Source organism: Eptatretus burgeri, chromosome 2 (genome assembly GCF_056783735.1).
Source record: "Eptatretus burgeri isolate ZD-2024b chromosome 2, Ebu_testis_v1, whole genome shotgun sequence".
Lineage (NCBI taxonomy): Eukaryota > Metazoa > Chordata > Myxini > Myxiniformes > Myxinidae > Eptatretus > Eptatretus burgeri.
The window spans coordinates 129,528,563-129,555,149 of NC_140962.1; the positions used below are offsets into that span (position 1 = coordinate 129,528,563).

Below are 26,587 nucleotides of genomic sequence, written 5' to 3' on the forward strand. Positions count from 1 at the left end.
AGAAAGAGCAACAAGACATCTTTCACCTTCACAACTAATGCCAGCAGACGGGACACCCAGTTTGATGTTTCTGTACTGAAAGGTGCTCAAATCGATGAGTCTTCCGACAAGCAACAGTTTTTTTAGAACTGGGTTTGGATTCCAACACAAGCATGACAGCTCAAAGGTGGGTACTCATATCCCCAATCGCATATCTAAGCTATCCTTCCAACCCATTCGAAATTTACCTTTCTCCACCAAATCTTTAACCACCTTCTTCTGCTTCGTTCGTATGCAGCATGAGGCTGCTGGGTCACATTAATGGCTAAGGATGTGGCTGTGCTGTGATGCAATGCCCTCTGCTAGTTGGGGCAGGAATTTGGAATTTGGCCAATTGCCAGAGATAGCTCGCCGTCTCTTCATGAAGCAATCTTTAACCACGTACATTGCAAAGTGATGTTCATTACGAGGTGTTGAAGCAAGTGGGTATTTGAACTTTTTGCATCTTTGATGAAAAAAAACGTCATACATCTATCGTAGCCCATCATCAAGATTTTTTTTGTTTGTTTTATATTAACAGCCTTTATTTTATTTCAATTACATACATATATATATATATATATATATATATATAAAATATATATATATATATATATATATATATATATATATATATATATATATATATATATATATATATATATATATATATATATATATATATATATATATATATATATATATATATATATAACCGGGCGTAGTGGCGTGCGCCTGTAATCCGGCTACTCGGAGGCTTGGGTTGGAGGATCGCTCGAGGACGGGGGCTCTGCACTGGGCAGGGTGTAGAGCAGCCCGGAATCATGGCGAAACCCAAATCCTGATCCCTGTGTCGTAAGAGGCGACCAGGGTTGCGTCAGGAAGGGCATCCGGCGTAAAACCTGTGCCAAATCAGTATGCGGATCATAACGGATGATCCGCTGTGGCGACCCCTAACGGGAGCAGCCGAAAGATGAACAACATATATATATATATATATATATATATATATATATATATATATATATATATTAGCCTGGCTGTTTGTCTGTCATGTTATAACTTGAGAAAGGATTAACGGATTTCAATAAATTGAACTACGGTGAATTCAGGGAACTCTCGGGAAGATTTGTGATGAAACAAATTGTAATTTTTTTTTTTTTACGCGTACATGGGAACATGTGGCGAAACTGAAAATACCAACTTGCAACGCTGGTTATCTCTGCACTCAGAATCCTTTCTCTTCTTGCTCTATTCATTGGCCATCACAGCAAAGATTGGTATTTCAATCAGCGAAGCGACGGGTCTGATATTCTTGTGCATATATAGATGTGAATGTCTCTCTGTGGGTCTGTTCCTTATGCACGGCCACATCTTTGAAGCTCCAAACTCCGTACTCAGTGTACAGAAACAACATTGTGCGAGAAGTAACATGAGCTTTGTGGCTGTGGCCTCAGAGGCCATTTTGAGGCTGCAAATTGAGGCCAAAGTGACCAATACTGAAATTTTTGGAAAACAGGAAGAACTAGAAGGCCACTCGGTGGAGCACATACCTCCGCCACATAATGCCCGATCCACGAGAACATATTGGGCCCAATACATCTTTGAAATATGCTATATGTTGTTTTTGTCCCTATTAATGGTGAAGAATCACTTTATTAATTAAATAATTTTCTGTCCAGATCCTGATTCCGATCTACACCAATATCGAAACACTTCTTCCTTGTCACACACCCAACATGCCCACCAAGTTTTGTCCGAATCCGTCCAGAACTTTTTGAGATATCGTGCTATATGTCGTTTTTCGCCCTATCTCTCGATGGTAAATAATCCCTTAAAAAATTCCAGTAGTCGGATCCAGATCCGGATCTTCACACAAATCTAATCAGTTCGTCATTGTCACACACCCAACCTGCCCACCAAATTTCATCCAGATCTGTCCACAACTTTTTGAGATATCCTGCACAAAGACAGACAAACAAACAAGAAGACGATGTCATGCAGAGCACGGGTACTTGCAAAATCCATAAAACAAACGACCTCAAAAATAATTGGTGCTTGAATTCAATGACTAAATGTGCAACTCATCTTCAAATTACAAGTGAATCGGATGAAAATTGACTATTTTAGAAATTCGGCCTATGTTGTCCTTTTGGCCTACGTTGACCTCAAAAATAATTGGTGGTTTAATTCAGTGAACTGTATTGCAAATCCTCTACAGATTTCAAGTCAATGAGATGAAAATTGAAGATTTTAGAAATACCTCCTTAGTTGTTAACCTTGGGTCTATGTTGACCTTTTGGTCGATGTTGACCTCAAAAAGAATTGGCTGGTTGAATTCAGCGACCTGAAGTATAAATCCTCTTCAAATTTCAAGTCAATCGGATGAAAATTGAGGATTTTAGAAATCTCACCGAAGTTGTTGACCTTTTGACCTCAAAAACAACAGGCTTCTTCCTTATGACAAACTCCACCATTTGGTGAAGTTTCATGAAGATCGGTTTCAAAGTGTGACGTGTAGGCGACAAATAGACAGACAAATAGACGGACAAACAGACAGACAGAATAACAAAATCGACTCACCAATACACTTGAAAAATCATCCATTTTGCAAGTAACAAACAGACAGAGAGGGGTGAAAACAACCTCCTTCCCCTTCAGTGGTGGAGGTAGGTAGCAATTGGTCTCAAATTGAATAGGCCATATTTTGTGAGTGCAACACAATCAATGTTTTTAAAGTCCATGAAATAATTTAAATTGATAGATTAACTTAAACTTTTCCCGTCACTGGGAACAGGTACTTTTGCTTGCACTTCCCGTCATTGGAGACGGGTACTTTTGCTCGTTGAGTTGTATACTTGAACACTGAAAAACACAAATCGCCTTGTTGTCACTTTCAAAAACCTCAATACTTGATTAATGTATTGCGCCATTTCACACCATCTCAACCAATCAAAGTTATCGCTCCTGCTCTCAACATTGGGGAATATCGAGATTCAGACAAAATGGCGGCTTGGAGGAAATATAGATCGTGCTCGGAAAAACAAAGTAAGAGTTGAAAAGACCCTTCCCATGTTATCTCAAGACTGCTGACCATGGGTCTTGGTTGGTCTGGTTTGTTTTTCTGTCTGTTTTTCTGTATGTATGTTAATCGCCTGCAGGTCACATTTTACTCCGATCTTCATGAAGCTTCCCCATATAGTAAAGGTAGTGACAAGCTGGAAGTCTATTGTTTTTGAGGCCAATAGATCAAAAGGTCAATGTCACAAATAATCAATTTCCAACTGATTCACTTCATGTCTAAGTATACAGTCATGGCCAAAAATATTGGCACCCTTGTTGCATGTTGCACTTTTTTCAAACAACAATTTTCTCGAAAATGAAGTTGAAATTGACGAAAGTATTTTGTCTCCACAATTCCTGATTTCAGTGGTGACATTGCAGAACCTTTGTTTTTGATTCAGAACTTAAGATATCCTTTCAAATCAGAAAATAAAAAGAAATAGCATTGACAAAATTATTGACACCCTCAACTTAATATTTGGCAGCACAGCATTTGGACAAAATAACATCAGTCAAGCGCTTCCTCGAGCCATGAATGAGCTTCCTACACCTCTCTACTGGCAGTTTCACCCACTCTTCTTGTGCACACTGCTCCAGTTCTCCCAGATTTGAAGGGTGCCTTCTCTCAACTGCTGTTCTCAGATCTCCCCACAGGTGTTCAATGGGATTTAGATCTGGACTCATTGCTGGCCACTTCAGAACAGTTCAACGTTTTGTCTTGAACTTCCTGGGTGCTTTTTGAAGTATGTTTGGGATCATTGAACTGCTGCAAAACCCATGACCTTCAAAGGAGACCCAGCTTTCTGATGCTGGGTTGAACATTGCGCTCCAAAATGCCTTGGTAATCTCCTGATTTAATGATGTCTTGCACACATTCAAGGTACTCAGTGCCAGAGGCAGCACAACAACCCCAAAACATCACTGAACCTCCTCCATGCTTGACTGTAGGGAAGGTGTTCTTTTCTTTGAAGGCTTCATTTTGTTTTATGAAAATATAGAGATGATGTGCTTCACCAAAAAGCTCTAATTTGGTCTCATCTGTCCACAGGACATTCTCCCAGAAGGATTTTAGCTTGTTCAGGTTTGTTTTGGCAAACTCTAGTTGGGCTTTCTTATGTCTCTCTCTCAGCAATGGGATCCTCCTGGGTCTCCCACCATAGAACCATCTTTCATCGAGGTGGCAACGGATGGTGCGAGTTGAAGCTGTCATACCTTGCGTCTGAAGATCAGCTTGAATCTGATTGGCAGTTAATCGAGGTGTTTTCTCTACCATTCGAACAATCCTTCGCTGCAATCTTGAATCAAGTTTTCTCGTGCGGTCACATCCAGGGAGGTTGGCTACAGTGCGATTGGCCTTAAAAAAAATAACCTTCCTGATAACATTGCATACGGTGGACACAGGAACATCAGGATCTCTGGAGATGGACTTGTAGCCTTGAGGTTGTCCATGCTTGGCTACAAACTTGTGTCTGACCTCCTCAGACAATTCTCTGGTTTTCTTTCTTGTCTCCATGCTCATTGTGGTACACACAGTGACACAAAACAGCAGAATGACTCCTTTTCTCGATTCAAACTGGTTGAATGAGTGATTTTTATATTGCAGGCACCTGCAACTCACCGCAGGTGAGTTCAATTCCAAAGTAAAGGAGAACCACCTGCTTGAAATCTAATTATTTCTAACAATTTCTAAAAGGTGCCAATAATATTGTCCAAACGCGGAATAAGCTACGATTTAGTAATTTTTTTTCGCTTTTTTTGTTTTGTTCCACTGCAAACCAAAGAAATACATATGTGGATATGAAAATATATTTTTTTTAAGTTTAAACAATTTTCTGGAAGAAATGGTGCATTATTTGGAAAAGGTGCAAAGGTGCCAATATTTTGGCCACAACTGTGTACTGTATATAAAACTGAAAAACACGGGCGGAGGGTGAGCTATTGTTGAGGTGAAGCCTTGGTTGACCCCTGTGAATATGTCTCTTAATTGTGTATATTTGAACATGAGTTGGCCCGTGAGTACATCTATTAATTACTTATTAATTATTGGACCTTGACTACGTCTATTAATTACTTCTATTAATTATGGAATATTAAAAGATACCCTTTAGACATGTCGTCCTTTCGAGCCCTTACATAATTTAGACCGGTTCGACCTTTTAGACTCCTTTAGACCATATTCAACCTTTTATTCCGTTTGGGCCTTTAAAGGCCATTATTTATACCTCCACACCATTTAGACCTCTTAATCCCTTAAGACCCTCGAAGACTCCGAAGACCCTTTGGATCCCAAAGACCTGTAAGGGATTAAGATCCTTAAGCTCCATAAGACCCCCAAGACCCCTAAAACCCTCTAAAACCACTGAAACCCTTTAGACCTTTAAGACCCTGAATACACATAAGACCACGAAACCATTGAGACCTTTAACCCGAGATAGGTGTACTACTGGGTATTCCCATCCGTACAAAATGGGAAAACCTACAGGTACACCTATCTAGGGTTAAGACCCTTAAGACCGTTTTAGGACCTTGAAGACACTTAAGACCCTTTAGACCACAAAGACCCTAAAGACCCCTAAGACTTCTAAGACACTTTGAGATCCTACAGACCACTAAGACCCTCAAGACCCATTAGACCCAAAAGACCCCATTAGACCTTTAGTCTGAGGGTCTTCTGCAATAACACTTGAGGGTCACCAGTCATAATCAAAGGGCCCCCCATTGGTAAACCACCTCGGTACCAAGCTAAGAGGTTGCAAAATACAATTAATTAATTATTTTTTGGATTCGCTATATATGCTAGATATCCCTTATTGTTGGGTTTTCCGTGAGTGTGAGTGTGAGTGTGAATGTGAGTGTGTGTGTGTGTGTGTGTGTGTGTGTGTGTGTGTGTGTGTGTGTGTGTGTGTGTGTGTGTGTGTGTGTGTGTGTGTGTGTGTGTGTGTGTGTGTGTGTGTGTGTGTGTGTGTGTGTGTGTGTGTGTCTGCAACGCGAGGCTACACAGCACGAACCTGCAAACCAATTTTGATGAAACTTTGCCAACATGTGAAATATATACTGGGAAGGTGCCCGTTTGAATTTCGTTGCCAAGCAACCACCCGTTGCTGTGCAGCAGCCAAAAAACCGCGTACAGTATTTTCAATACTTTTCCTTCAGTTTTGAATGTAGAGAATCGAGACTTCGGAATTAAACACTTCGAGATATTTAGAAAATTTTACTTGAGCCGATTTTTGATTGAGGTTTTATTTTTCAAATGGTAGTCCTTCAAAAATCGGGTGTCTATTCACAGTCATTTTTTATGAGGGACTTAGGAAAGTGGGCAGAACTTAGGGAAAGTGGACATGGTTGATGAAAAGTGGGAGTGGTGTAGGAAAGTGGGCGTGGCTTAGGGAAAGTGGGCGTGGTTGATGAAAAGTGGGCGTGGCTTATGAAAAATATTGTGTGGCTCAGGAGGTGTGGTTAAACAAGAGCATTGAGAGAAGTTTATCGGGTTTTCCGTCTGTGTGTGTGTGTGTGTGTGTGTGTGTGTGTGTGTGTGTGTGTGTGTGTGTGTGTGTGTGTGTGTGTGTGTGTGTGTGTGTGTGTGTGTGTGTGTGTGTGTGTGTTGCGTGCACAGCACATCTATATATTTTTGGTTTAATTATTTTTTTTCTCTGCAACCGCTTGTCCGATCGATGCGAAACCTTAAACACAGTACTGACTCCCCGTGGAGAATATTTTATTAATAACTCTGATGTCATAGATCACATGGTATGACAGCCATATTGGGTTAAAGGAAAAAAAATTGGACATCTTATCCAAAACCGCTCAATGAAAAAAAAAATGAAACTTCGCATGTGATCAACTCTCAATAAGGTATATAGAGTGATAACGATGACATCATTGGTGAAGTGGTATTCCAGCTGTAATTTGTTGAATTGAAATCCTTTTCCAAAAAATCTGAAACTTCATACATCAGACCTACGACGCACTGTGAGTGGAAAATTAAATTTATGATGTCATTGGTCATGTGGTCTGGCAGCCATATTGGATTGAAAATAAAAACATCAAAAAATCTTTTTCTCCAGAATCGCTTTACAGATCGATGTGAAACTTCATACATATGATCGACCAGCCATGGGGAATGTAGTTAGATTTTTTTTTCATGTTCACCTTCATTGACACAATTTAGCCTTCATGTGCACAAAAGTGGTCGTTAAATATCCGAATAATCAATCAATAAAGCTTTGGATAATGGCAATGCATGTGACATAATAAGGTGCAGAGATGATATGGGTATATGGGCCATAACAGTAGTGGGCCATAATACTGGCATGTTCAGTTAACGATGGTATTTTTGTTCCGAATGAGTGCACGAGGCGAGACTACGCGCTCTCCCGAGTGCTTGTCTCGTTTTATAAATGCGATGAATAAATCCCCCAAAAAACTTTAACAACCTTTTAAATTTAAAAGCTACTCTCAAACTTGTGTGTGTGTGTGTGTGTGTGTGTGTGTGTGTGTGTGTGTGTGTGTGTGTGTGTGTGTGTGTGTGTGTGTCTGCAACGCGAGGCTACACAGCACAAACCAGCAAACCGATTATTTTTCAAATGGTAGTCCTTCAAAAATAGGGTGTCTATTTAGCGTCATTTTTATGTGGAGTGCCAGTTGGCAAAATACGCAATAGGAAAAATCTTTCCAGGCAGAGGAACAATTGTATGTGAACCAATACGTCTTGGCAATGAATCTTCGTCGGTGGATCGGTCAGAATGAAAAGCATCGTATCCAGCGCTTCGATCCTAGCGGATCCCTCGTCGCCTACCGGCTTGTGTTTGTTTGTCTGCACAAAACGTTCGTGTTTTTCTCTGCAATCGCTTGTTGGATTGAGACGAAACTTTCACCATTGGTCCGACTACTCATGTAGAATGTTTTATTGATAATTGTGACGTCATAGGTCACGAGGTGTGGCAGCCATATTGGAAAAACGGAAAAAGGTTGGACCTCTGTATATCTGAAACCGCACCAAGGAAAAAATTGAAACTTGGCATGTGGCACATACTCCTCATGAGGAATGAGTGTGATTTATTAGGATGTCATCGGTGCCCTCGTTATGACGTCATAATTCCATATAAAGAACGCCGCATCCGATCAGTATGAAAATTTTTGAAGGTCATCTCGGAATAAAATGGTCCACGGAAAAAAGTTCATGACGTCATCGGTCGTGTGATTCGGCAGCCATATTGGTTTTTTTTTTTTTTACCTTCAAAAATCTTCTCTGAAGTGGCTGAACAAATCGAGGCGAAACTTTACACGTATGACCGCCTGTCCATGCAGAACAAAAGGTTCACACAAATGATATCATAGCTCACATAGTTTGGCAGCCATATTCGATTTACTCTAAAACCTATGAAAATGCACTACTCAAAATAATTCCTGGTGAGGGTCTGCAATCTCTGATTGCTCTTTTTCTTGTTGTGATTTTGTTATCGCCAAACCTCAGGAATTTTTTTAAAATATTTAATTGAAACATACACAGCTTATTTGTACATATGTGTAGTTTATGTGTATAAAATCTGGTCAAAATTAGTCAAACATTAAGGTCATTGCCATCCAAAACATTTAAAACACTTATTATGTGGCAAATAGAAAATGAATCAACCAAAGTTGTTATGCAGAACATTCCATCAAGTGAAACACTTGAGATGTCAAATTGTTCAAATCACCAAATTTCTCTTTCCATGGCAACTATTGTTTATTTGGACTTCATAAGTATCGTGCTATGCACAGCATCTTTATTTTTTAGTTAAGTTAATGGAATGCAAAATCAAATTTGTGTAAAACAAGAGGTGATTAAAAAAAAAGTGATCAAGATGTGCACTGTCGATGTAAATTTCAAGGAGTCTGCCACATTGTCTGCCATCTACGACAAACCGACAGTTCTCAAACTTGCAGCAATTCATGTCCCCACACCTCGCAGAAGCTTTCTTAATATGTTCATCAACACAGTATTTCATAAAACTCTAACTGGGGACATGGGTTCACACACAAGAACTCATGGATTTTATTTGCCAGAACTTCATGTGAGACAATTATTGACACAATGACGTGTCTATATAGTCGCCGTAGAGGAGATAGTCAGTCCCTGGCATACGCAAGGAAATTGTATCAATTGTGCTTGTAAATCATAAATTTTTATTTTAGCCAAAGCCCTTGGGTTGTCACGATATGCATTGTGCACAACATAATTGATGTTCACCTTTATGTCTTGTCAATCTTTACGGCAATAAAACCTTCCGTGTTGATACCCTCGTAATTCTCATATTATGACCTGGTGGCTCTCCATTAGCTGAGCCCTAATTAAGGCAACAATAGGTAAGCTGGGAATTTTTTATTATTATATAAACTACATGAATGCAGATAGATGGAACAATCCATCTTTGAGCAGCAGAAATATAAGGTAATATTTGTCACATTTGAATATGGTTCTTGGTGACCTTGATAATGTTATTCAGCAATTTTTGATAAAGTATACTAGCTTTTCGACAGAATGTTGTAATTTTAACCTCCACTAAATGCGATGGACGGAAGTGGTGTTTTCACGCCTGTCTGTTTGTCTGGTTGTATGCCAGATATCTAAAAAAAAAGTTGTGGACGGATTCGGATGACATTCGGTGGGCAAGTTGGGTGTGTGACAAGGACGAATTGATTCGATTTTGGTGAAGATCTGGCTAAGGATCTCGATACTCGGATTTTCAAAGTGATTCTTCACTCTTGAGAGATAGGGCCAAAAATAATATTGAGCACGATATCTCAAAAAGTTGCGGACGGATTAGGACGAAACTTGGTGGACATGTTGGGTGTGTGACAAGGAAGAATTGATTCAATTTTGATGATGATCCGAATTCGAATCCGGGTAGAGGTATGTGCTCTTCCAAGTGCCCTTCTAGTTGTATACAGTACACATTTCAACGCTCATGTCGCACAAGCTTAAAAAAAAACTTCAATGAGATGAAAATCTGGGCTTCCCTTTTATCTGCTCCCTTTCGCCTGTCCTATTTTGGGCACATCCCATCTGCCTTGAAGTCAGCAAACATATAACCCCGGTTCCGCAAGAAGGGTGCAAACACATATCCCATCAGCTTCTCCTTGTTGACCATGGTGGTTAGCATACCAAAATCGATGCTCTATTGATTCCAACTTTTGTTCTACCTATCCTCAAGTGTACAATGACAGTTGCCTTCATGAGGAAGACAATAGTTCTTCATGTTACCGAACAAAAGAAGAGATTATCAGGAAATAAGAGAAGCATATACTTTCCAACACAGCAGATGGACGATGCAGATGCCATATAACGATTAAAGAGGAGATGGATGGCAAAGAGCATAAACAGACATTATGCAAACAGGCAGGCGAGAAACTAGTAAACGATGGGGGCAAAAAAAAGATACCTTTTTGGAAAGCTTTCTCAAGATCAAAACCAATAAATAGCCATTGCATCAGACTCGGTATTGAAAGATGATAGATGAGCAGCGCAGGAGCTCTTTATTCAAAGGAAATAAATTTCCATGAAATTGTGAATGAATGAAATTTTTTTAAGTTAGAAGCTGTGACGATAATTAAAATTAGCCCACACTCACAAAGCGAAAAGCGGGGTGAAGCAATGGGTCACATACGTGCGTACATAGAACGTACATATGTACGTGTCTTTGTTATTCCCTTTTCTCTGCAACTGCCTGATGAATTGACACGAAATTTTCAGCATAGGTGCGACTACAGAGGTAGATTGTTTTAATGATAATTATGATGTCGTAGGTCACGTGGTGTGACAGCCATGTTGGAAAAAACCAGAAAAATTTGGACCTCTGTATCTCCAAAACTACTCCATGGAAAAAATTGAAACTTGGCACATGTCAAGTACTCCGCATGGGGAATAAGTGTGATTTTTGTATGATGTCACAGGTGCCTTCATTATGACATCATAATTGCATATGTAGAATGCTACATCCAATAAATATGAAAATTTTTGAGGGTCATTTCGGGATAAATTGGTCAACAGAAAACAATTTATGACATCATTGGTCATGTGGTTCGGCAGCCATGTTGTTAAAAAAAATCAAAACCTTAAAACAAATCTTCTTCTCCGAAATGGTTGAAGAGATCGAGGAGAACCTGTACAGGTGTCACTGCCTATCCACGAGGAACAAAAAGTTTCCCAACCTATGATGTCACAGGTCACATGGTTTGACAGCCATATTAGATTTACACTAAAACCTTAAAAAAAAAATCTTCTCCAGAACAGCTGGACAGATCGAGGAGACACTTCAGACACGTCATGTTCCCCAAGCCTTGGGGATACCAGGGTGTTCATGAATAATTGATAGGTCACATCGTTTGGCAGCCATTTGCATTGAAGGAAAATATATATTTTTTTAATCTCTCTCTTGAAATGCTCCATCAATCGATGTGATACTTCAAAATTATGTTCTTTTAGTGATGGGGACATATACGTTTCAAATTTCAAGCTGATTGAACGCATGGTCTGACGGCCAGTTATTTAATTATGTGAATTTGGGTTATTTTTGTTTGTGTTTTTTATTTTTTATTTTTTTAATATGGCTCACTTGGATATGCCTGGATGGGTTTGAGGGTAGTGGAGTAGCGGTTGAAACACGAGTCCTATTCAGGTTCCTCCTTATGACCTCATCTTTGCTTTTTGCTTGTTCCAGTTCCTTCTGATGATTCCAATGCAGTATCTACTTCATTTGGTGTGTCAATTTGATTTGAGTTTAATTTTTTTTTCATCCCATTCTGAATTCAATCGAACAAAGAGGACGTAATGGGTCAGGTGTCCGATCAAAATGGAACATCTCGGTAGCCGGTCATCACTTGCAGCAGTAATGAAGTGGCAGTTCTGTTGTTAAGAGCATGCATTGAAAACCGTTCAACGAAGGAAATTGAAACTTTACCACATGTTACTTGACCATTTGATATGGCGCATATTACTTGGATGATGCACTCTGCCTCAGAACTTACATGGTGAATTAAACAAAGCCTAATTCCCAGAGATAATGTTACTTCCTCGCGTTTGAAATTAGAATCATTGTAATCGCTTCAGAGAAGAGGAAGAAGAGGACAAAGAAGAGGACAAAGGAGAGGACAAAGAAGAAGAAGAATAAGAATAAAAAGAAGAAGCTGGCGTATCCTGATTTATACTTTATCGATCAATTCTGGTGTCTTTATCAGCCTTGGTAGTTATGGAAAAAATTCAAGAATGAGAATAAAAGCTACTTTGTAGAGGCTTATGAGTGTACTTTATAGCAGACTTTTCACAGTATAATTTGTACACATTTACCTCAGAAGTGTAGACTGATGCAATGACAAATTTTCCACCAGATGAGTTGGCTCACAGCAAGTGCTTCTCAAGTCTGCGCAGGGGGGAGGGGGGGTAAGCATTCTATGAATACCATGTAGTTTATTAATTTATTATTTGATCCGATGAGAATGTCAGTCAGTCGATGTCAGCAGCAATAGTTTCGAACAAGACGAAGCTGACGAAAATGCAGTTCTGGTGATGCTCGAAAGGGGTGTAAGATCATGGAGCATACAAAATGACGTCACAGCTTCAGAGGTTCAAGCCGAGTGTCCCATCTGCATTCATCGGAGGTGAAGTTTAAAAAAAATTCCCAACTTGCCTTTCGTTACCTTAATTATAACTCAACCAATGGAGATATCTGATTAAACAGGACATCAATGCCATCTACATAGTACGTACGCAAATGTTGTGGAACTTGGACCACACTCCTTGTTGTACCGCACACATTTACCTGATTAATTGAAGAAAGCATTCCAAGAACCCCTTTCCGACCTTTCCTTCTGTTTCCCAAGCATTCCTTTCTAATTCCCATTCCCCCCATAGACCTATTACTGATGAGATCATTTATATATATATATATATATATATATATATATATATATATATATATATATATATATATATATATATATATATATATATATATATGTATATATGTTGTTGCGGCCACTCAGGGGGATTAATCCCTGGTTGTCCTCGGTAGAGCCGGACCTGGGGCCACCGCTCACAATTAACGTTGTGGTACAGTGGGTTGTTTTAAAACCACGAACGCCACCCAGTCAACCACGAGTTCCAGTGTCCACAATCTAATTATTCCGTTTAACTAGAGGTCACGTGGTTACCTGAGCGGGGAGCACACCCTCGGCAAAGCACCAATGTTATCTGATTAGATTTTAATTAGGGTGTCCGAGCGGTTTAACCACTGGTGCGTGCCGACGATTTTTGGTCAAATCTGTGGTAATTACCTCCCATCTATCTCAGTTCGGGCAATGCTAGACCAATGGAAGGAAAGGACAAACACGGACAGGTTGGAAGTCAATAAGTAATTAATTAATAATAAAATAGATAAATAAAAAGAACTATTTATTTTCTGAGGTAAATAAATGAATTAATTTCAAAGCAACCGAAATGAATAATTGCTCAGGCAAAATCAATTAAAACGACAGGAAAGAGACAGAGAGCAGATGCTTCTCGGGGGTTGACTGACTTACAGCTAAACACAGACAAGGGTACCCAGCAGATAATTCGGGGGGGGGGGGCAAGAGTCGTCTCGCTCACCAGAAAGTCGTCCGTGAAGTGAAAACGTCCTGAAATGTGTGCGTGCGTGTCACGTCCGTTGCCAGCACCCAACCTTGCCGTGCACCCTCTTGCGAACAGCCTTGAACGCCAGTCAACGTCTGGGAGGGCACCGAGATAGTCTGTCGTGGGTTTAGACCCTGGTGCTGCGACACGGGCAGTTCCTCACACTTCACGAAACTGGTGACGTTCAGTGACCCACACGGTCCATTGGTGACTGACCCGCGCCTCACACGTTGGTGACCGACCCGTGCCTCACTCGTTGTCGGTGCTGCTCACACCCACACGCGCACCACACACTCGCTTGCTCACTTGCGCGCTTCCTCTCTGCCTCGCTTCTTCCCTCGCGTGCTTCAACTCTCGTTTCTTTCTCAGCTCGCTTGCCCGCTTCTTGCTCGCGTCTCTCCTCCTTTTCCTCTCTGGCTTTTTTCTTGTTCTCTTCTCCCTCCTCTTATCTCTCTCTCTCTCTCTCTCTCTCTCTCTCTCTCTCTCTCTCTCTCTCTCTCTCTCTCTCTCTCTCTCTCTCTCTCTCTCTCTCTCTCTCTCTCTCTCCTCCCTCAGAACGGACCTCCAATTCTTTTTTTTGTTATATGCGGCCCGTCTCGGCGAGCGCAGAGTCCGCCCCAAGCTCACCCCACTTGCGCACGGTTACCATGACGACCCGTGCGATCTCAAAAAAAGGCGGGCGTTGGCGCTCGCGAAAGAAATGTGTGTAAACGTGTCTGTCGTAAAGAAAAAAAAAAAAAGAAAAAAAAAGAAAAGAAAAAAAAAACTTCCCATAAGAGAGGGGATCTATTGTTTACCATTCTCATCGCATCACATTTAAAATCCCAATAGACATAGGGCTAATCTGAACATGCATTTAAGGAAATAACTGTCTGAGGACCTGGATGTGTGGATGCATTCTTCACACTGGATTCTAAAATCCGTAACAATATCTATCTATCTATATATATATATATATATATATATATATATATATATATATATATATATATATATATATATATATATATATATATATATATTTATATATATACATATATATATATATATATATATATATACATATATATATATATATTTTTTTAATTTTCTGTTATTTGTAATCCTCCTTTTCTCAAATTAAATTTTCGTCATTTGACAATCCTTCCACACACCCCGTCCGTACGCAATAAATAAACACCCCATAAATATTTGACCCACACGTCATAATTACTTCGATCGGAATCGGATGCATGTGTGGCAAAATACCGCAGGTTATTGTGATAAAACATAAGGGGCAAATAATAATTGGTTTATTTTAATAAAGTAGAATTGATGGAAGAGGAAATTTAAAAGACGTGATGGGTGCAAAATATGGTGGTATCGCTTTATAGGCGGTGTATAGGAAGACACGCTAAGCATTCACGAGCTTCTTGTTTTATTCACTTCTGACGTTTGGCAATTAAAAAAATTCTGCAATGAAAACCAATCTTGAATATATGATTTGAAAACAATTTTGAAAAACGTCATTAAAACAACTTGAATACCACAAATCTGTCGTGAAAACTAATCACCGGAAGTGCGACCCGCCCCCCCCCCAATTGTGAGGTAAACAACGTGGTGGGGTGAGCGGCGCTGTGGACAGAAAAGAGAAGGTGGGATTTAAAAAGAGCAGATCGTCGTCACGTTTTAATTTTTCCAACGACAATACTTGTGGTTTTATGAAATGAATGGGCAGGAAATGCACCTCGAGTTCGGATAGGTGTTTCGGCAGGTTGTAAATCCATTATTATCGTTAAAAAAAAAGAAGAAATCGCCAATGATGGTAAACCGTTGGTGTGTGGTGACACCAGTATCATTTACATGCACTGGATAAAATCCGTCGGTGGTCATAACGTGTGCTCCAAGATGGCGTCGACATGCAAGGTTTGTATTGTTGTGAAGGGCCAGCACTTGTTGTCAGGGTTAACAGTAATAATTATTTAATAATGCACAATACATACACAGCCAACGTGACATGATCCTCCTTTTCAATAATTTAATAAATCTGAGTTCCCTTGCAAAGAGCTTCGACACATGTGGAGGCAATTGGGCCCATCAAAGCTTGTGCAACGGTTGCCAACCTACGGCAGTTTGTGTGTGCTCTCTCCTTTTTTTTTTTTTAAATGCTGAGCGTCAAGCAAGGAGGCAGCACGTACCATTAAAAAAAAAAAAAAAACAAGAAGTCTTTGGTTTGACTCCACCAGGGTTCGAACCACCACCCCCAGATTCAGAAAGGACACTCGAACCATCAGGTCACCGAGTCTGGTTTGAACATTCCACTGTAAGTTGATGAACATTCAACTCTTGTGCCTTTTGTAGTTGTTGACGATGGATGAGCAAATATGCCACACGCAATGACCCAGAAGCTACGCTACAGGCCTGGTGTTGGCTTAAGATCCTTGGGCCTTGAGGTCAAGCCGCTGTCTGGCCGTTGAATTAACATCTGGGAGGGTTGACTCAGCCTGTCATCCTTCTGATGTCGGCAAAATAAGTTGCAGTGTTCTGGTAGGCATTCATTGGGAGTTGGGAGTAGGTGGTCGTATGGCAGCTCTCATTTCTTGAAGCGTGACTGTGTCGCTGATGCAGTGCCCCTCTACCAGTACACACACTGGTACTGGTACTCATTTCGCCGACCACGGAAGGATGACGGGCTGAGTCAACCCCATGGTGTATTAATTCAGCGGCCGACGGGGCTTGAACGCAGGACCCAAGGATTCCAAGCCACCACCCTAACCACTGAGCCAACACCAGGCTTCGACCTCAGACATGATCCTCAGCTCACACGGGATGCACTTAAAATAAACATCAACGAAACGAACTATCGTTGTCATATTCTTACGACTCAATGGCATCACTGTGTACTATACAAAGGATTTTGTCAACCGAATTTCGAGAGGTGTGCTCCGCTGTGGGGGGGGGGGGGGGAAATCCTTGCAAAATTTGGTTCAGACCATTTATTGTCCTTATTTTTCCACTGACTGACTCGAGTTATTGTAAAGACTCGAGTTATCGGTGGACGGAGGTTGGCTTCACTCCTGCCTGTCTGCCTGTCTGTGAGCAGGATGTCTCAAAAAGTTGTGGACGGATTGGAACGAAATTTGGTGCACAGGTTTGGATGTGTGACAAGGATGAACTGATTAATTTTGGTGAGAAAGCCGCTGTCACACCTTGACGTTTTAGCCAGCATATCCCGACGTATGAAAAATTTGGTGAATACGCTGGCACACGTCGAATACGTTATGGGTAAGTTTTGTATACATTAAGAGCACGCTGAAGCACGCTGGCATACGTCGTTAGTACGCCGAGCTCGTCGACAAATTTTGTGCATGCACAAAATTTGTCGACGTATGCCAGCGTATGACGCACACATTCCGCATTCGCTGGCCATAAGTTGTAGGCACGTTATGCGATTGTTGATACACGTCGACACACGTTACTTGTAAGTTACTCATAAGTCGAAATACGTCGAGGTAATGTCTAGCGTACCCGAAACTTATTTCTAACCTATGAGTAACGTGCTTTGAACCTCTGTGTAACGTATCTCCAACACATATTGACGTATGTATACATATTTGACGTCTTCCGGACGACCACAGAACTTACTGAACGTGTTTCTAACTTGCAGCTACCATATAATGGCGTATTGGCAGCGTTTAGGGGAATTGGTATATAAAAATGGGCTTCACAGGAGGAACCTGTCAGTGTTCCAGACTCCATGGTGAGTAGATGTCCATGTCATCCGAGAGATGGAGGATCCGGCAAGGCCGAGATGAGAATACCTACTAGCTGTCCTCCAACATCAACATGTCCTCATCGATTTGACACTCTACCAGTTGCGTGCCAATAGAGCCAGGAGAAGAAGAGGTGAACGGAGGAGAAGGAACTGGGTGAGACCATGGATCGGGAGGCGACGGTATTTTGGCATGTATGACCAGCTCATGGTGGAAATCTGTAACAAGGACCATGCATCCTTCACCAACTTCCTGCGTATGCCCCCAGCGATGTTCGACGAGCTGTGAGCCAGAGTGGGTCCAAGGATAACCAAGCAGTACACCTTCTACAGGGATCCACTTGAGCCTGGCATGAAGCTGGCACTGACTTTGCATTACCTTGCCTCTGGAAGCAAGTATGCCTCGATGTAGTTTGGATGGAGGGTCACTCACAACACCCAGTCCCTAGTGGTCAGAAAAGTCTGTCAAGCCATTATTGATGAATATGTGGATGAGGTGCTGGTTTGCCCCAAGTACTCCTGATGGTTGGCGCGCCATAGCTGACAAGTTCTTCCAACGATGGAACTTTCCCCCATACATGGGTCATTCCATGTCAAATCATCAAAGAATCTGCCGTCATCTCTCAGATTTTTGAAAAACTTTGGGAACCAATTGGAACGCATGAAAAACGGCAAGAACTCAAATATTTTTGCTAACAGCCTCTTAATTAGTGAGATACAGACTAACGAACTTTGGACTAATTAGCACGACGTCGCGAATTCAAATGGCCATATCTCTAAAAGTATAACACCCAGAGAGCTGGTTTTGGTGTCATTTTAAAGGTATTTTCATGTCCTATGAATTTGTCTGGGCAACATTTTCCTACCTCCACAAAAAAGTTATCACAAAATATAAACTTCAATCGTGAATCCCAAAAAAATGTATCCTTCAAATTTACTCAAATTCATCCCAGAGGTACCGTATGATGTCAAGAAGCTTCCACATAAATTTTGTGATGGGCACTCCAATAGTTTCTGAGATATGAGCAATAATGTACATGTACGTATGGTATATAGGTTCGAAAATCAGCATTTGTAATGTATTATACAATCATTCTAACCTAGCCATGACAGGGAACACAGGGAACGACCATCAATTGTTTTGAAGTATCATATACTTTCATTTTGAACTGGGCCTGAGGGGAAGAAACAAGTGCTGCTGTTGCTGCATTGAAGAGGAAATTGAAAGCCAAAGTCAGGTTAGTGAACACTGTGTACTTGAACTCACTTATTGATTGTATCATACAAAGATTGTATAATCGTTAGTCTGTATCTCACTAATTAAGAGGCTGTTCGCAAAAATATTTGAGTTCTTGCCGTTTTTCATGGGTCCCAATTGGTTCCCAAAGTTTTACAAAAATCTGAAAGATGACGGCAGATTCTTTGATGATTTGACATGGAATGACCCACATGTGGGGCACTTGACGGGAAGCACGTGGTCTGCCGCTGTCCTCCAAAGAGTCGGTCGCAATACTTCAACTACAAAGGATTCTACTCCGTTGTTCTGATGGTGCTTGTGGATGCTGACTACAAATTCATTTGGGCAGATGTCAGCGGTACTGGATCAGCATCAGATGCGCAGATATACGATGACTGTGATTTGAATCGTCGAGCGGCAGCCTTTTAATAGGCTACGCCACGTGATCGTCGGCGATATGCTGCCGCGTGCTATGCATAAGTTAGACTATCGTTGGGTATAAGTTGTGAACGCCGACAACACGCTCAGCATTCGTTGGTATTAGTTATCTATAATTATCGAAACGTTCTGTGTACGTTACTAATACGTTATGCATATGTCCAACTCGTTAATATACGCCCAAAACTGAAAAAAACATCAATAGTTCACCGTACGCCAGCATTTTAGATAAATTTTTATACGTTGCCAAACGCTGGCTAAATCGTCAAGGTGTGACAGGGGCTTAAGTGATTCTTTACCATTTCGAGATGGGGCCGAAAACCATACATAGCACGATATTTCAAAATGTTGTACACTGATTCAGACAAACTAAAGGTGGATGAGTGGGTTAGGTGACGCGAGAACAAACCGAGTCAATTTTGGTTCAGGTCCAGGTCCAGATCCGGCCTATCAGTGGGATACAAAACGTAAACTGTTCAACCTCGCGGAGGTATGCTCTCAAGTGCCATTCTCGGCTGCAGCGGCACCTTCGGGAGGTGTCTCTTATTTATCTGTTACTGTTGGTGATCATTCCATACGATGCAGGAATGCGAGCTACGAAGTGGTACATCAAACTCCCAGCATTTATAATCATTGAGCTTTATAAAGAAGGCATCATCAGATTGCAATGAAGGCAAATCCCCTGCACTACGTCGCATATTTAACCTCCGCCATCGAAGATGGACGGAGGTTACTGTTTTCACCCGTCTGTTTTGTTTGTTTGTTTGTTTGTTTGTGAACAGTATTACGGAAAAACTCCTTGACGGATTTCGACGAAACTTCGTGGGGGGATTAGGTATGGTCCAAGGATCATGCCATTAGATTTTGGACTTAGTCCAAAGTCCAATATGGCCGCTATGGCGGCCATTTTGAAAAAATATTTGAATTTTTTTTTTGCATTTCTACATGTTTTAAGTGATTTCCAACCCCCCCACCCCCAAAAAAAAATTGTTAGGGAAAAAAAAACAAAATTTTGCAACTTTTTTTTCAACAAAACTTCGATTTTTTTTTTTTGCATTTCTACATGTAGAAATTTCTACAAGTGATTTCTACATTTCTACATTTCTACAAGTGATTTCCAACAAAAAACATGCCAAAATTATAATTGCGGCTGATTTTGGAACTTCAGGTGGATATACCAACGTAAAATCAATTTCTGTCTCAAGGAATCTAGTTATGACGAATGAATTGAGTATGTAAAAGTTAAAAGTAAAAGGGAAAGTTGCAAACTATAACTCTGTGCACTGTTGACATCAAATTGAATGAATAGGACATCAGGTTCACTTGAGTGACCTAGCAGTATTGGCGGCAGAGGTTTTGCACTCGACCGAGTGCTCCCCCTCAAGTTTCATATATGTTTATGCTTGACAAATTTGGTGTTCGAGGCTGCTCCAGATAATCCATGACAACCACCGTCATCCAAACTGTTCACTGTGGCTTTAACTCGGTGACCATGTTACTCCCTGAAATTGTGCAAGGTGTCGCTGGCTATCTGCACGATGTTAAAGTTTGATGTATTGCATATGCTGAATAAATTAAACCACGTAGAACAGCACTTGGTCGAGAGCATACCTCCGCCAGGCTAAACAGTTTACATTCTGTATCCCACTGGTAGGCCAGATCTGGATTTGGTCCTGAACCAAAATTGAATCTGCTTGTTCTTCTCACTTAACCAACTCATCCACCAAGCTTTGTCTGAATCAGTGCTTGAGATATCCTGCATTACATCGTTTTGGCTTTACATCGTTTTGCCTTTATCACTCAATGGTGAAGAATCACTGAAAAACTTTTCGGATCTTCACCAAAATCGAACCACTGCTTCCTTGCCCATACCCAACCTGCCCAACCTGCCCACCAAGTTTCGTCTGAATCCATCCACAACTTTTTGAGATATGTTGTTCACAAACAGACAGACAGGGGTGAAAACATAACCTCCATCCATCTTTGGTGGTGGAGGTAATAAAGTACTTCCTCGATCATAGATTGACATCTGAAGACAGACAGACAGAGTGAACCAATTGCTAAACCCCCACTTTACGCTTCACACGTACGGGGTAATAATGTCAATTATATAGGTGTTTTCAAAATTCATGCAATCACTAAAATACTTACTAGTTTAGTCCGATTGAATGACATTAAAGACAGAAGCTCAGGGCACATAGTGTATCACCAATAAACTTGTACAAATGGATTTTAAAACCAAGTGGATTTCCGATCCTTTCTGTGGATGTCGTCCTTGAGTGAAATAATGAGTAAGTTAAACATGTTAATTAATATTCTGTACACTTGAAATGTTATTTGCTATTTGGTGGATTTTGACATCTTTTCCGTATTAACTTACGCAGTGGATGTCTTGACCTAGATCGAATGCTAGTTATTCTGCACAAGTCCCACCATGTATATTTTGCTAGTATTTAGTCTCTTGACAATAAGCCACAAGTGTGACATAATTATGATGCCATTTGTGCCTATGTCATTCATTTTTCAGTTGGAATTCTGCCTTGGAGGGCTTCAGCCATTATTCCTCCCTCGGAAGGGAGTGTTGTACCCTGGTGAGTCATCCAAGCTTGTCAAGTTTCTGATTCAGTGGTCCCTCTTCGGAGTACCATGCATTGTTGTCAGGACGACCAAGCACCAGTAGGATAAAACCAACTCGAATCACCAATAACAACCAGGTGAGGCTGAATCGAATGAAAGGCTTGCTTCTAGGGGAGTGCAGTGTTAGACCTCCTTTTAAGTAATGATCTCAAGATGGTGGAGGAGGTTGAGGAAGGGGAGCATTTTGGAGCAAGTGACCATAACTTTGTGTGTGCAAAGATTCTGTTCAGGTTTAGAGTTCAGGATAGTAGAGTAAGGCTATGAGATTTCAGGAAGGCAAACCTTGAGGGTATGAGGAGGGAGTAGGGTGATCTCGATTGGGAGACTCCAACAACAGGACAATCAGCATCAGAAAAATGGGAAACCTTTCAGGAACAAATGTGTAGAGTGCAGAGTAAGTACATTCCAATGAGGTGTAAAACTATAAGCAGAAAGAGGCCAGGGTGGTTGAGCAGTGAGATAAGGAACACTGTTAAGGAGAAGCAGAAGGAATTTACTAGGTTTAAAATAACAGGACTGGAGTTAGATTTATATCACTATCGGAGTTAACAGAGGCAAGTTAAGAAAATAACTCAGCAAGCCAAAAGAGAGTATGAGAAGGACATGGCTAAGAATATTAAACATAATAGCAAGGCTTTATTTAAGAATATCAGGGGAAAAGAACAGGTTAGGACCAGTGTGGGCCCATTGAGGAATAGCACCGGGAGAGTGGTTAGTGATGAAAGTGAGATGGCAGGCTAATTAAACAGGTATTTTTCTTCAATTTTACACAAGAACAGTCAGGAGAATTGCCAATAGCTGAGAGTATCTATCGAGGAGGTGAGGAAGGGCTTTTACAGAAGATCCAGGTTGGAGTGGAGGAAGTAAAGGAACAGCGAGGACATCTAAGAGAAGCTAAGGTCAAGATAATATGCCCCTGAGAGTAATGATGGAAGTGGCTGAGCAGGTGAGTGAGATGTCAACAAATATTTTCAATAGTTCCTTGGAGTCAGGGCAGGTACCGGAGGATTGGAGACTTGGAAATGTAACATCATTATTTAAGAAAGGATCCAGAGAGGAATTGGGAAACTATAGACCTGTTAGTTTGACTTTTACAGTTGTGGGGAAGGTGTTGGAGACATTAATTAAGGACCAGATGAGGAACCATTTGAACAAATACAAACTAATTAAAGGTCAGCATGGGTTTACCAAAGGTAATTCCTGTTTAACAAATCTTTTAGAGTCCGATGAGGCAGTGTCTGATTGGGTGGATTAGGGAAAGGCAGTGGACATAGCGTATCTAGACTTTAAGAAGGCATTTGATAAGGTACCACAATCGGAGGTTGTTAGTTAAAGTGAGGGCTTGTGAAGTGGCTGGTCAGGTGGAGAATTGGATTGTAAACTGGCTTAGTGGTAGGAAGCAAAGAGTGGCTGTGAGTGGGAGGATGGCTTGCTGAGAGGATGTAAGTAGTGGGGTGCCTCATGGATCAGTACTCGGACCATTGCTATTCAATATTTACATCAACGATTTATAAGCCTGGTGTTGGCTTCGTGGTTAGGGTGGTGGCTTGGGATCCAAGGGTCCTGAGTTCAAGCCCCATTGGCCATTAAATTAATACACCAGGGGGTTGACTCAGCCTGTCCTCCTTCTGAGGTCAGCAGAATGAGTATCAGTGTGTATTGGTAGAGGGGCACTGCATCAGCGACACAGTCACGCTTCCAAGAAATGATAGCTACCCTGACAACTCAGCTGCCATACGCAAGAACAAGATCAACGATTTGGATAATGGGGTAAAGAGTAAGCTCTCCAAATTTGCAGATGACTCAAAGCTTGGAGGTATGGTGGATATCAGAGGGGGTGGTGATAAGATACAGGAAAGGATTGACACTTGTATAGATTGGGTAAAAGATTGGCAGATGAAGTTTAACCTGAGCAAGTGTAAGGTGTTGGGGATGGGTAAGAACAATCAAAATAGAGATTACAGGATGCAAGGGGTAATTTTGGAGCATGTCACACAGGAGAAGGATCTGGGGGTGGTAATAGATACAGGAGGTAAGCAAACAGCACAGTGCCAGGCAGCTATTGGTAGAGCAAATAGGGTTTTAGGTTGTATTCGGAGGGGGATCATTTACAAATCAAAAGAGGTGGTGTTAACATTGTACAGGAATTTAGTGAGGGCCACATCTAGAATATTGTGTGCAGTTGTGGGCACCACAACTCAGGAAGGACATACAGTAGATGCCAGAGAGAGGGTTCAGCGCACGGCTACTCGAATGATTCCGGGCCTAGCTAGACTCAGCTATGAGGAGTGCCTGAAGGAGACAGGGCTTTATACACGAGAAAGGAGGCGGTTACGAGGAAATATGATTGAGATGTTTAAGATAATGAAAGGTATAGATAAAATAAGTGCAGATGAATTATTCAGCAGAGTCGACTGATCGGACCAGGGGCCATAGCCTGAGAGTAAAGAAGAGGAGAGTTAAGACGGTATTAAGGCAAGGGTCTTTCACTCAGGGAGTAGTTAATGCATGGAATGATCTGCCTGGAAAGGTAGTGGCAGCAGAAAAAGTACATAAGTTTAAATTAAAATTAGATAGGTACCTGGAAGTTATGGAGAGAGAGGGGTGGGGGGATGTTGATAAGACTTTTAGGCAGTTTGAGCATTGATGGGGAATTGTGTGCATGTGTACGGAGTGCTGTTGGTGGGGGTCTTGTCAAGGGGGGTTGTGTGGTTGATGTGTGTTTTTAACCAAGCCCATGCCCCCTCCCCTGAGGAGAAGAAGAAAAAAAACTACAAAAATTTTAATAATAATAATAATATAAAATCATAATTAATTTTATTGTTTTTTTTGCATTTTCTTCCTTGGATCTTGTGTAGATAAGTTAGTGTGGTGTTCGTGCAGGCATCATGGGCTGAATGGCATTCACCTGTGTGAGATTTCCTTGTAAATTTCCTTGTATTTTTGCTTCAAATAAAAAGAAAAGTTTTTGCTTTAAATGCAACCAACATTGAACCCGTCGCTTCACTGGCGGTAGTTGAACAACATAACTTACCCTACATATGTTACCGTGCAGTGATACAGTTTATTGACAGTCAATATTTTGATTTTTTTGTATTTCAGAAGCAAGATTGTAAACTGCTCACAACTCAGCATTAATTTTAGTAATACACACACTTATTCACCAATAAACGAGATATAAATTTGTTTTATGTTCCTAAGATATGACGTTACATCGTGTTTTTTTTTTAAGTTGCAAAGTGCAATTCTCATTGAGTCATGAATAATACATAAAGGCTTCGCCTAGCGCTAGAAGTAATAACGTCCCAGATGTCATCCTGGCACCGAGCATCTGACATTCAGCACATCACCAACACACGTCAGATAGTCATATCGAGTCAGATATATGGGTTATGGTGTTCAACTACCATCCGAGAAATAACGGCCATGGTTGGGTGCTGGACGCCGGGGTGATGTACACGTCCGTAGAGGCCTATCCTAGCGCTAGACACCACGCCGTAATGACATTCCAGCCGGAATGACGTCACAGCGAAAAGAGCATGACAGACAGAGGAAGATACACAGTTACTGAAAAGGAATACGCAGGTCATATTTTCATTGATAGAGCATTCCAGAACCTGAACATAAGAAATAGTAGTCATCGAAAGTTTTCATTTGCAACAGAAAAATTACTCAGGATCGTGAAATATTTTTGTGGAACGAATGATGATCGTTTCGCATTATTTAAGGCATTATTATGAAATCTATCCTTTGATGAAATGGAAGCCATTGAAATTCCCTTAGGCCCAGAGTTCTATTTTTAAGTCTTGGTGAGAGTAATTAATCGAGCTGCAGAACACCGAGACAATCTGGTCAAAACACTGACAGAGCACTGACACAAGCCATTAAGGTAGGGTGGTGATTAATTTAATGGTCGGATACTAGATTGCCGTTCAAATCTATGGAAAGAAGCATTGTTTAGGATTTGGATTATAAGCTTTGAGAAAACAAGAATCATCATATTATAATCAGATTGTTGGAACTTGGTAATGTCTCAACTAGATCATTAATGGTCTTCAGAGATCAGTAAACTGCATGCCACACCTCATTTGGTGCACCTTTGACATGGCTCCACACCTTGTGGTTGATTCTTAATGGCTTCTAGTTTGCATCACTTCTGCGAGCGTTGCTGTTTGACTGATGCAGTGCCCCCTGTAGCCAAAAGGGTTTTTATGTTCCCTGAACCAAAAAACTCCAAAAGAGTTTTATGTTCCCTGAGATTAATAAATAAAAGCTGCACGCGCACCCACTCGCAGTGGGTCGTAGGTCTGATATTTGCAGGAATTTGTAATTTCTAGAGGGTGTCAACGATGACTAGTCTACTTCTTGGAAGACCCTGTGGAATCTTAGTTTACCAACTAATTCTGGCAGATGGTACACCTAGTTTAACGTCCATCCGACGGACAGCGTGTATGGTACATCGCCCTGCATGAGAAACACACCAGGATGACAGTTTATAGTTGGACCGAGATGCAAATCCAGGCTATACAGCTCAGAGGCGAGTGTGCAAACCTCTAGGACCTCCTGCCAGCCATTGTAGGTCGTAGGAAATGGGCTTCAGGTTAAATTCATATGGGGTGCAAACATCTGTTTTTCCTTCAGTAAAACTTCAAGATTGGTAATGACATGAAGAGGAGCATTGGAGTTGTTGACCACATGAGAGTGATTCTTGTATGAGCTTCTTGAGGGTAGGTGAGCAAATCACCATTCTATCTGTTTTAATTGAGTTAAGTTTCAGAAAGTTGCTGCTCTTGGT

The 26,587-nt window shown here is 41.0% G+C and overlaps 1 protein-coding gene across 6 annotated transcripts in view; it reads left to right on the forward strand.

Moving 5' to 3' along the window:
- Positions 1–15,255: 15,255 nt before the first annotated feature.
- The window catches only part of EDRF1 (erythroid differentiation regulatory factor 1), a 57,402-nt gene continuing 46,070 nt past the window's right edge, over positions 15,256–26,587 (forward strand). For 2 of the 6 annotated variants that reach the window (XM_085871196.1, XM_085871202.1), the window contains exons 1-3: positions 15,256–15,363; positions 21,683–21,869; positions 26,434–26,519. In XM_085871196.1, the coding sequence (XP_085727322.1) occupies positions 26,505–26,519 (15 nt within the window). In that variant the 5' untranslated portion in view covers positions 15,256–15,363; positions 21,683–21,869; positions 26,434–26,504. The other 4 variants (XM_085871199.1, XM_085871197.1, XM_085871198.1 and 1 more) reach the window with 4 other exon arrangements.